The sequence below is a fragment of the Alosa sapidissima genome, chromosome 9 (genome assembly GCF_018492685.1).
Source record: "Alosa sapidissima isolate fAloSap1 chromosome 9, fAloSap1.pri, whole genome shotgun sequence".
In the NCBI taxonomy this organism is placed as follows: Eukaryota; Metazoa; Chordata; class Actinopteri; order Clupeiformes; family Clupeidae; genus Alosa; species Alosa sapidissima.
Genome location: NC_055965.1, coordinates 33140793 through 33152846, shown reverse-complemented (window position 1 = coordinate 33152846; position 12054 = coordinate 33140793). Strand labels below are relative to the sequence as shown.

The following is a 12054-nucleotide window of genomic DNA, read 5'->3' as shown; positions in this document are numbered from 1 at the left end:
GTAGCAGGCCTTTTGCTGTAGAGATAATGACTCCCTATCCCTATCCATACAGGGCCGGCATTCCCATCATCTTGTGATAGACTATGCATGACCTAATGTGTGTGTGTGTGTGTGGGAGAGGGAGAGAGCGTGTCACCACCTCCACCATGCGAGCAGCATGGCCAGATCTGCCTCGCGCGCGCCGAGTGGAGAGAATTTGCGCAGCTCGGACTAGGCCTACTGTCATTCTCATTGCGACTCCCCACACTGCCACTACGTTCCCCCCTAACTGTCCTATGAGCACTTCGACCTCGTCTAACATACCCAGTGGCATTAGACAAAGGCTCCACCACGTTACTATCGCCGCGATTGTGGAGAGGCACACGTTCAGAAGACAGAAGCTAGCGCTATGGATATTAGGCTACCTCCAGCCTCGTTCGCCACACCACTAACACCCTGCTAACTTCCCGATGAACACTCCGAACCCGTGAAACATTATTCCCACCAGTGACATTGGGCAAACGATTCAACGTTTGTGCTTGGTGTAACCTAAACTATGGAGTAAACTCTCACTTTGTCCAGCTGCATCATTGCAAGGCAGGGACGCATCTGAAGCCTCACTAAACAAATCACCGTCATTTTCTGAAGGCAGATATTCCCCTTCAGAATCAGGGTCCGCGAATAGAAGACCCAACACTTCATTTCAGGTAAACTTTTTTGATGCCATTAGACGATAATCTAATGCAAATACTCGCTGACGTTGACAATATCGCTCTGACAAAGTGGCTCACACGCACACTAGCTCCGGTATTTCATGTACTGATTCAATGAGCTGTAGCTAGAAAGTTTTGTTTAAAGCGTGTCCTTTTTTCGACTCGGGGATGACGTATGACATGTCTGCCATCTAGTGGAGTGGAAGTCGAACGAAATATGACACCCTATTTGACTAAATCGGCTGTTTTACTCAGTGCCGCATCTTGTCGCCTGTGGCGCCTAGAGGGTTAATTATGCATGATTTATTTTGTTATTGAATTCGTAGGCTGGGATTACTCTCGGCAACAATTATGTTTAATGGTAGATCCTGCTTTTTCAGAAGGGACCGCAGGCAGAGCGATGTACAGTGGTAGAGTGGCTGAAAGTGGTACTAAAGCTTCACGCAGCTTCACGCCGCGTAATGCGCGAATGAAGTGGTCATTTGAAAGCGATGCCCACTGTAGAGACATTGTATGATGTTCACAACAGCTCTGAGAGCTGTTCGTGAAGGAACCCTTCGTATGAAAACCTCTTTTTAAGCTTCATGAACGAGGGGGCGCTGATTCCGGAGCGGCTTCTTCACAATGGTTGGCCAGTTCCAGATCATCTTGGCACGTCTGGAAGAGACACGCCTTGACGCCCTGGTATCTTTCCAAACCAGCACTCCATTTGAACAATCTATCAACCTTTTTGAAAACATCACTTAGAACATGCCGGTCTTTCCAAAGATACTCCACTTTAGGTGTATATGCGAATTCATTCAAATCTTCTTCATTATAATATGTAGGTCTTCTGTATGCACTGCTAGACAGGCGAATGAAATCCTGTGGACAGTTAGCATACATATGGTAAGACTTGACATAGGCTGGACTATTCCATGATGCTGTGTAGCGACTGTCCATAGCAGGCTGTACAATATCCTTCCAAGAGTCCCTAAACATCACCCAATCTGCATCACAAAATGAAATGTGCGCCATGTCGTCTGAAAACGCCAAATCCGGAGATGTCAAAGCGTATAGCTTCACACTGCGATCTTCCTTGTCAAAAACATAGCCTCCTATGCGCCCATCGTTCAACAACCATTGGTATTCCACGCCATCATTAGGTTTACTCAGGAAATTAACAAAAGTTTCAGGTCTCCTCCTTTGCGGTGCATAAGTCATTTCAGGATTCGATAGCTTAGCGCTAACAGGCGTGAGTGTAATCCGTCTCTTTGATTTTGCCAATTCAATCATGTCAGTCATGGTAAATTCTGTTCAAAATCACTGCTAACAATGATAGCTATACATCACCCACAGCTTTTATAATCTCAATCCTAGAGACATGCCGGGGCAAAACACACCCACTACAAAAGGGTTTATAGATGACCAGGTGTCTGCATACAGACGTCACTACTCATAAACAGGTCTTTTACAATGTTATCAGCACTAGTGTACGTAGGTAGTAGGCAGACCCCCCACATGAAAGGGGTCTCAAACAACACACTCCGAGACATGCCCGGACAAAGCCGTGGCCTACTGGTTATCACTTGTAACTTATAGCTAACACATTTTTTCATCCAGAACCTCTAACAACATGCTAAACAGGTTAACGGCTATGCTAGCAGCACACTTTATATCTACCCCCATTTACCACTAAACATATACAACTCTTACAAAGTTTATCTGACCCCCCAATATCCACAAAACACACATGAGGGTTTGGGGGCCAATATGGCTGCCCAGGGGTATGACATCAGTCACATGTCTGTCACATGACTCTACATCCAATATGGATGCCAAGGGGGGCGTGGCATTGTTTGACAACAGACACATGACTGTCACATGACTTTACATCCAATATGGCTGCCCAGGGGGTTGACACCAGTCACATGACTATCACATGACTCACAAAACAATAACAATAACAAACAACACGTGATGACAACCACATGGCTAATTTGCATAAAAAGAGGCGTGGTTACGACATGATTTATGACGTTTCAGGGGGCGGGGCTTATTTTTGACAGTTTGTTCATGATAAGAACTACTCACATCAATAAAACTCCATATCACCACAGATATGGCTGAACTCCCTATGTGTGTGTGTGTGTGTGTGTGTGTGTGTGTGTGTGTGTGTGTGTGTGTGTGTGTGTGTGAACCACACATAGTGTATGTCTCAACTCACTTTAGTCCTGATGGGACCGGTCCACTGCTGAATTGAGGAGGAATAGGCAAGGACACATTACTTTTCAAGGACACACCACTGGGCACTCTAGATGGAGGTCTGTGTTTCTGTGGTCTGCAAACACAAAGATACACAACACATCAAAATGAACGAACAACACGTGGTGACAACCACATGGCTAATTTGCATAAAAAGGAGGCGTGGTTACGACATGATTTATGACGTTTCAGGGGGCGGGGCTTATTTTTGACAGTTTGTTCATGATAAGAACTACTCACATCAATAAAACTCCATATCACCACAGATATGGCTGAACTCCCTATGTGTGTGTGTGTGTGTGTGTGTGTGTGTGTGTGTGTGTGTGTGTGTGTGTCTGTGTGTGTGTGTGTGTGTGTGTGTGTGTGTGTGTGAACCACACATAGTGTATGTCTAAACTCACTTTAGTCCTGATGGGACTGGTCCACTGCTGAATTGAGGAGGAGTAGGCAAGGACACATTACTTTTCAAGGACACACAACTGGGTGCTGGAGATGGAGGTCTGTGTTTCTGTGGGCTGCAAACACAAAGACACACAACACATCAAATTAACATTAACAACTGAATATGTTCACTGTTAATGTTACAAACACCCCCTCTTATACACACACACACACACACACAACCATTATACAACAGATACAGATCTACATGTGGTGTGTGTGTGTGTGTGTGTGTGTGTGTTTGTTTGTGTGTGTGTGTGTGTGAACCACATTATGTCTCAACTCACTTTAGTCCTGATGGGACCGGTCCACTGCTGAATTGAGGAGGAGTAGGCAAGGACACATTACTTTTCAAGGACACACAACTGGGTGCTGGAGATGGAGGTCTGTGTTTCTGTGGGCTGCAAACACAAAGACACACAACACATCAAATTAACATTAACAACTGAATATGTTCACTGTTAATGTTACAAACACCCCCTCTTATACACACACACACACACACACACACAACCATTATACAACAGATACAGATCTACATGTGGTGGGTGTGTGTGTGTGTGTTTGTTTGTGTGTGTGTGTGTGAACCACATTATGTCTCAACTCACTTTAGTCCTGATGGGACCGGTCCACTGCTGAATTGAGGAGGAATAGGCAAGGACACATTACTTTTCAAGGACACACCACTGGGCACTCTAGATGGAGGTCTGTGTTTCTGTGGTCTGCAAACACAAAGATACACAACACATCAAAATGAACGAACAACACGTGGTGACAACCACATGGCTAATTTGCATAAAAAGGAGGCGTGGTTACGACATGATTTATGACGTTTCAGGGGGCGGGGCTTATTTTTGACAGTTTGTTCATGATAAGAACTACTCACATCAATAAAACTCCATATCACCACAGATATGGCTGAACTCCCTATGTGTGTGTGTGTGTGTGTGTGTGTGTGTGTGTGTGTGTGTGTGTGAACCACACATAGTGTATGTCTAAACTCACTTTAGTCCTGATGGGACTGGTCCACTGCTGAATTGAGGAGGAGTAGGCAAGGACACATTACTTTTCAAGGACACACAACTGGGTGCTGGAGATGGAGGTCTGTGTTTCTGTGGGCTGCAAACACAAAGACACACAACACATCAAATTAACATTAACAACTGAATATGTTCACTGTTAATGTTACAAACACCCCCTCTTATACACACACACACACACACACAACCATTATACAACAGATACAGATCTACATGTGGTGTGTGTGTGTGTGTGTGTGTGTGTGTTTGTTTGTGTGTGTGTGTGTGTGAACCACATTATGTCTCAACTCACTTTAGTCCTGATGGGACCGGTCCACTGCTGAATTGAGGAGGAATAGGCAAGGACACATTACTTTTCAAGGACACACCACTGGGCACTCTAGATGGAGGTCTGTGTTTCTGTGGTCTGCAAACACAAAGATACACAACACATCAAAATGAACGACTGAATATGTTCAATGTTAATGTTAAACACCCCCTCCTATACACACACACACACAACCATTATACAACAGATACAGATCTACATGTGGTGTGTGTGTGTGTGTGTATGTGAACCACATTATGTCTAAACTCACTTTAGTCCTGATGGGACCGGTCCACTGCTGAAGTGAGGAGGGTTAGGCATGGACACATTACTTTTCAAGGACACACCACTGGGTGCTGGAGATGGAGGTCTGTGTGTCTGTGGTCTGCAAACACAAAGACACACAACACATCAAAATGAACATTAACGACTAAATATGTTCAATGTTAATGTTACAAACACCCCCTCCTACACACACACACACACACACACAACCATTATACAACAGATACAGATCTACATGTGGTGTGTGTGTGTGAACCCATGGGCGTCAGAGGCTTTTTGAAACATTTGATGGAGGAGTCTGAGAGTCCTCCCCCCGAAAAAAAATTAACTAGAAGCAATTTCCTGAATTCTGGTACATTTTAACAGGTTGTTAGATAGGCTAGGCTACTTCTATCTAACAAAGTAAAACTATTGATTCAATGACTAATTCGGAACCAGCTTTAATAACCTCATGATATAACCTTGCATGCAGTTGCAGTATCTGTTAAATTAATTTCTTTAATATTTTGAATGCAGGCCCGGGCCGTTAACATTTTGGGACAGTCTGAATATTGTGAGCTTAAAGATATATTGTTTCTGAAGTTGCTGCGCCCTCGTTGTACTTCAGCAGCCTAGGTAGTGCAGCCACAGCCCCTTACTCGCAGCTTCCCAAATATTAACAAAGCACTCACTAGTGTTAGCAGTGTTTTATTGACTTAAACACAGATTTACCGGCAGATAAACAACAGATTCAATGTTAATGTTAAACACCAACCCCCTACACACACACACACAAAACCATTATATAACAGATACAGAGTGTGTGTGTGTATTTGTGTGTGTGTGTGTGTGTGTGTGTGTGTGAACCACATTATGTCTAAACTTACTTTAGTCCTGATGGGACCAGTCCACAGCTGAATTGAGGAGGAATAGACATGGACTCATTACTTTTCATGGACACACCACTGGGCACTGGAGATGGAGGTCTGTGTTTCTGTGGTCTGAAAACACAAAGACACACAACACATCAAATTAACATTAATGATTGAATTTGTTCACAGCTAACTCCCCCTCTTGGATACACACTCTCACACACACACACACACACACACACACACACACACACACACACAGCCATTGTTACATTGTAACAGATACAGGTGTACATGTGTTCTGTGTGTATGCTGAGTGTATGCTGTACCCACCCTGCACTGGTCCGTGTTGATGCTTTGTTCATGCTAACAGTATCCTGGTCAGTCTCCATGGTTACACAGCTGTGTAGTGCCGACTCCTGTGGTCAGTCTCCTGTGACCTGCAGCCCCCTCGGCCTCTTCACTCATCTCAGAGTGTGTGTCTCACTAGGTGGAAACAGTCAGAACACAAATATGAATTCACATGAATAAGACGAATATGCCAGCGATGGCTAAACGAGACCAGACTCCCCTCCACACAGGGATCTAGGGCCCAACCCAGGCGGAAAATGAGGTGAAGGAAGCAGAGGAAAATACCCCCAGCCACACCAGTGGCCAAACGGACCCCCAGACAGGACCAGGACCGGGCCCCCAGCCACACCAGTGGCCAAACGGACCCCCAGACAGGACCAGGACCGGGCCCCCAGCCACACCAGTGGCCAAACGGACCCCCAGACAGGACCGGGCCCCCAGCCACACCAGTGGCCAAACGGACCCCCAGACAGGACCGGGCCCCCAGCCACACCAGTGGCCAAACGGACCCCCAGACAGGACCGGGCCCCCAGCCACACCAGTGGCCATGAGTGGCCAAACGGACCCCCAGACAGGACCGGGCCCCCAGCCACACCAGTGGCCAAACGGACCCCCAGACAGGACCGGACTCGTGATTAACAGGCATCAGGCACTCCTCCACCACAAGAACAAATTTCCCTGCTGTCTAGAGGCTTAGGTTTTGTGCCAATGAACCATGTAAATTCTCTCCAGACTATTCAGACTTCTTCAGATTCTTAAAGGAGCCAACACTTGAAGACGTGGCGTCACTTAAACCCTCAAACTACATCACTGGGAACGTCACAAAAATCGGAGATCTGATGCGTCTGTAAAGAAATTCAGAACCAAATCCACATTTTGCCCAGTTAACAGTAATGCAATCTTGATAGCGTTCACTAGAAAAGTGTCAAGTGATGTAGACTCCTTTTTCCAAACACCGAAAAGGTAGGGCTGTGGTCATTTGGGGTAATACTTGTTTAAGCTTAATTTGTCTAAACATAGAGTGCTCGCCAACAAATGGCGTTTACAAACGGAAGTTCGAGAGGAGTGTGATGGAATTTGCCACTCCTTCTTCAATCAGTCAGGTTACTTATTCGCAGTCTACTTGCCGAAGTCGCAGCATCAGCGTTACTCCGCTCGCAAAGACGCGCTTTGGTTGAACTTCTCCCTAGTCAGGGTGTTGAGCAGTGTCTTCCCCCTCCTACTATATCAGTGGTCAGTGCAGTAGGTAGGAAGAGCTTTTTCCATCTCAGAACCCTAAGACCAAAGCCTACCTGCCCCAGAGCGATCTTGAGGGAGTCATCCATGCCTTCATCACATCACAACTGGACTACTGTAATGTTCTCTATACTGGCATCGATCAATCCCAGCTCCACCGCCTGCAGTTGGTTCAGAACTCAGCCGCCCGACTCCTCACCTGCACTAAAAAACGCGAACATACAGTATCCCCCCAGTTCTGGCTTCACTCCACTGGCTCCCCATCCGCTACCGCATCAATTTCAAACTCCTCTTGTCTGTGTACAAATCTCTCCATGGTCTGGCCCCCACCTACCTGTCTGATCTTCTACACCACCATTCCCCTTCCAGAGCACTACGGTCAGCAGACCAACTGCGGCTGGAAGAACCCAGGACCAGGCTGAAAACTAAGGGGGACAGAGCCTTTTCAGTGGCAGCCCCTAGACTCTGGAACTGCCCCCCTGCCCCTCCACATCCGTTCAGCTAAGTCTCTAAATGTTTTTAAGTCCCTTTTAAAGACCCACCTCTTTTCACTTGCCTTTGGCTAGTGTCTCCCTTTATGCCCCAGTGTTTAGTTTTAAATGTTCTTTTTTCTGCATGTCTTAATTTATTTTAACTGTAGCCCTTTTTTGTTTTCGTGCCTTCCTGTATTTATTTATTGCACTTTATTGTGAAGCACTTTGGTGCGGCTAAGCCGTCTGTAAATGCGCTATATAAATAAAATTGACATAGACATATAGCCGATCAACTGAGCAGCAGCGCTGCAGCGCGGAGCTCCACTCCTCCAGCGTCTCTCCCTCTGTCCATGCAACATGCTTTGTCAACCCAGCAAGTTATGGGTGCCCACGTGCAGGCCTCTACCTTGCCTTCTGCTACTGCGGTCTCTTTCTCTATTCCAGCTATCAACCCTCCCCTCTTTTCTCTTTGCCGACCCAGGGGGCCGCGCAACCTCCTCTCCCTCCCGCTGTAGCGACCGCATCGCTACCTTTCGACTGTGCAGGTTTACATGAACATCAATAGAGAATGAATAGCCTACAGTAGGTACCGTAAATCCTCAAATTATGGCCGGGTTCATGGACGTTGGAAGTATTTTCTAAGAGGCGGTGCGGATGATGTGAGCAGGGGTCCAGGGGTTTCTCCCCCAGAATTGTTTTTCATTTTGACGGCTAAAAACACCATTTTAACGAAGTTTTCGGAGGGACAGAAATACCAACAGAGAAAGCAATAGGCTATCACTTCACTGCTTGACACTACTCCACATGGAGAAATGTCGCGTGTTAACAATGGATAGAACCTTTCAGAAATTATTTATTGTGCAAATGGGTTAGCAAGACCATAGCTTTTGGTGAACGGAGATGCAGATCATCACCCTAATTCATTTGTTTGCGCAACAGCCCGTTCTGCGTTCACTCCAGCAAGAGTGAAATAAATATTTTAAAAGCTATGTCATTACCATAGGCTATTTGCTACGATATTTACCTCTGTTACAACAATTCGTGACTTATGCCCATTCAATTTTTGACTTGGGCTATAGCCTACAACAGTCTAATTTTGCGTGTCAATTCAAATACCTGTTATTTCCATTTTTGGTTTAGACTAGCCAGTCTCTATGCTGTTTTCATGGACAGCAAGGGTCCGCTTTGTTTGTTGTTTTAAATAACGTTGTTTGTTGCTTCTACACACGTCATCTCCAGTGGTTCAGTTTTACTTGCGCAGACGCGCACATAAATTAAATGAGTGCTGACACCTCTACCCCCTAATTGTATGTCCTTATTTGATAACAGTAAATTAAGAAATATTTTCTAATAAGAAAAATGTTTAGTTTATTTTTCTTTCACTCCGGGTTCCATTATAGGCTACCATTAAATTGCCGCAAATTATGCCTAGCATGCTTATGGACTAGCAATCTCCTCGTCGAGGAGGCCCTAAGCCTGCAGATCATAGACAGAGAAAGCATGGTGTGGGAAAAAGAACACAGTTGCCTGTCTAGGGTAGCCATGGGTAGCCATGGGTCTGTCTACAATGTCTAGGGTAGCCATGGGTAGCCATGGGTCTGTCTACAATGAAAATGACAAGTGTCTTAGTTCGCTTTGGGGGTGGGGGTGCGGCCGCACCCACCACACCCCCCTTCCAGGCTTCCCTGATAGGTGAAGAGAACAAGAAATGGAGAAACATCAACGCAATGCCTTGGTAACGTTATTAGTGTAGTTAGGCTACTGCAAATGTAACATCTTAGTTTCTCAAAGCCCATTAGATTAACATGAGCCTTGTGGTTTAGATTTGTAGGAGACAAATATTTGGTTAGACTAGGCTAGCTAACATTACACTGACACAACGTAACTTAATGCTCTGAATTCACAGCCAACATGGAATCCATAACTTTTTGATCACCAAGTGGAAATTTTCAGGTGAACCACAAATAATTCTGTTTCTAACCCTTATCATCCAATAACTAATTCAATGTTGATTTAGCCTATTACTCAGCCTAACTTCAACACCATTGAACACCATTTCAAACAACAAAGATGAGTTGCCATTGCTGCTGCTGTGCTGAAGAGATGTGGATGGCATGGCATGGCAGGGCAGGGCACGTCCAATGAAAATAAATTAACGCAACGCAACACAACACAGACCCTGCTTCTCTCGCGTCATTCACTGAAATGAAAGCAGCACAGAACCCGCTTCTCTCGCGTCAGTCACTGACAGTAGAATACTGCATCGGGAAAAAAACACTTCGATGATAAGTGCAGCGCAGTAGCAGTTTGTGACGTTTAATAGTGTAACCTCATGTATGAAAACTAGTATTGCCTGGCAATACTGGTGATGGTGGCCATGCACTGTTCCAAATTATTATGCACAACAGAGTTTCAAGACATTTTATAGGTTGTAAAGAAGTAAAATGGTCATTTGCAGCATTAGGAGGTGATATAAATTAAATCAAAAGTGATTTCAATCAAAAGCATTTTAACAGGCCAAGTTACATGTTAACATAGGACCCTTTTATTGATATCACCTTCACAATTCTTGCATCCATTGAACTTGTGAGTTCTTGGATAGTTTCTGCTTTATTGTCTTTGCAGGATGTCAGAATAGCCTCCCAGAGCTGCTGCGTGGATGTGAACTGCCTCCCACCCTCATAGATCTTTTGCTTGATGATGCTCCAAAGGCTCTCAATAGGGTTGAGGTCAGGGGAAGATGGGGGCCACACCATGAGTTTCTCTCCTTTTATGCCCATAGCAGCCAATGACCCAGAGGTATTCTTTGCAGCATGAGATGGCAGGGTTCTCAAGTTTTGAGCTCAGCTTGGAGTGAGATTGGGGGGGTGGGGGAGGGGGCACTCACTAAAATGTTTGGCTTGTGTGCTCAATCATGTGCTCATTTTAATTGTTGTACAGTGAGTGTAGAATTGAATAAAGTAAGTGCACTATTTACTCAGATGAGTGTATGATTTAGTAAAACTTGCGCACTATGTAGCAAAAGGTGCGCACACATGGACGGTCAATGCGTGAGATTTGGTAGTAAGTCTATTACTGAATTAATAACACAACTGAAAAATAATTCATGTTTCAAGCTCTCTATACACATAAAATCCAAAAACCTTGGAGTGAGATTTTGGTGGGTCCAACCAAAATTTTGCTGCATAGGAAATATTTGTTTGGCTCATTCAGCATTATTACCGTTCAGCAAAAAAAAAAAAAAAAACAAACAACGTACATCAGTGGTTCTCAGGTGTAGGGACCAGAGTCCCAGAGTTAAATTAAAATTGGTATCAAAGGGATCTACTACTAGGACCTGCGTTCATCTGATGCTGTGTCGTCCTAGGGGTGTTTTTTAAGAATTTAAGAAATGTTTGTATATATATTTTAACTTATAAATGCATCAATCGGGTGTACTTTCAAAATTCAGAGGTCAGACTTGCTTATTTGTATGGAAATATTTGTGCTGTAGCCTGAACTATTTTGCACTTCAGAATTATAAACTTACACAAACAGGTGGAATAGTTATGGTGATGTTGCAATACGTTCACAATCACAAAACAAATATACTGCATTTCACAGTTCAGAAATGGTCAAAAATGTGTGTACATTTCAGCACACCATGAGATTATGCAGAAGTGATCACCTGTGTTAATTCAGCTAGTTCATTTAAGATAATATATTGGTCATTGTAATGGCCATTTAGCCTATAGTCTACATGCTCTTCCTTTTTCAGGACGTACCTATATCAGGGAATGTATGATGTGAATGTTTGCATATGGCTTATGTCAGGCTTTATATCAAGAAAAAGAAATGTCTCATTATTTGATTTTCGTCATATTCTTGCATTAATGTCAGTAGGAAGCATGCCGATAGAAATATATTCATTTATCTCTGCAAGTGGGATTGGCTGGTACCTGGCAATATAAGAAGTGGGATAATCTATGGCTGAGCAATTTACAGAAATGTATGTACTGACAAATAGTACATTATAGTACATACATTATAATTTACACACACACACTGTGGACCCCACTGTGTGTGTGCATCTGAACATGTGAGTGTGTGTGTGTGTGTGTGTGCGCATCTGAACATGTGAGTGTGTGTATGTGT

At 44.4% G+C, this 12054-nt stretch overlaps 3 protein-coding genes across 2 annotated transcripts in view; all 3 read right to left on the bottom strand.

Moving 5' to 3' along the window:
- Positions 1-12054, bottom strand: part of LOC121718854 (zinc finger protein 665-like) — a 1212449-nt gene that overhangs the window by 772076 nt on the left and 428319 nt on the right.
- The window catches only part of LOC121718796 (NACHT, LRR and PYD domains-containing protein 3-like), an 800724-nt gene that overhangs the window by 412772 nt on the left and 375898 nt on the right, over positions 1-12054 (bottom strand). The window lies entirely within an intron of this gene.
- The window catches only part of LOC121718792 (protein NLRC5-like), a 787595-nt gene that overhangs the window by 498240 nt on the left and 277301 nt on the right, over positions 1-12054 (bottom strand). Inside the window, exons 5-12 of the mRNA XM_042103972.1 lie at positions 5876-5989; positions 4996-5109; positions 4710-4823; positions 4383-4496; positions 3986-4099; positions 3665-3778; positions 3338-3451; positions 2899-3012 (exon numbers count right to left, since the gene is read on the bottom strand). Of these exons, the coding sequence (XP_041959906.1) occupies positions 2899-3012; positions 3338-3451; positions 3665-3778; positions 3986-4099; positions 4383-4496; positions 4710-4823; positions 4996-5109; positions 5876-5989 (912 nt within the window). The remainder of the gene's footprint in view (positions 1-2898; positions 3013-3337; positions 3452-3664; positions 3779-3985; positions 4100-4382; positions 4497-4709; positions 4824-4995; positions 5110-5875; positions 5990-12054) is intronic.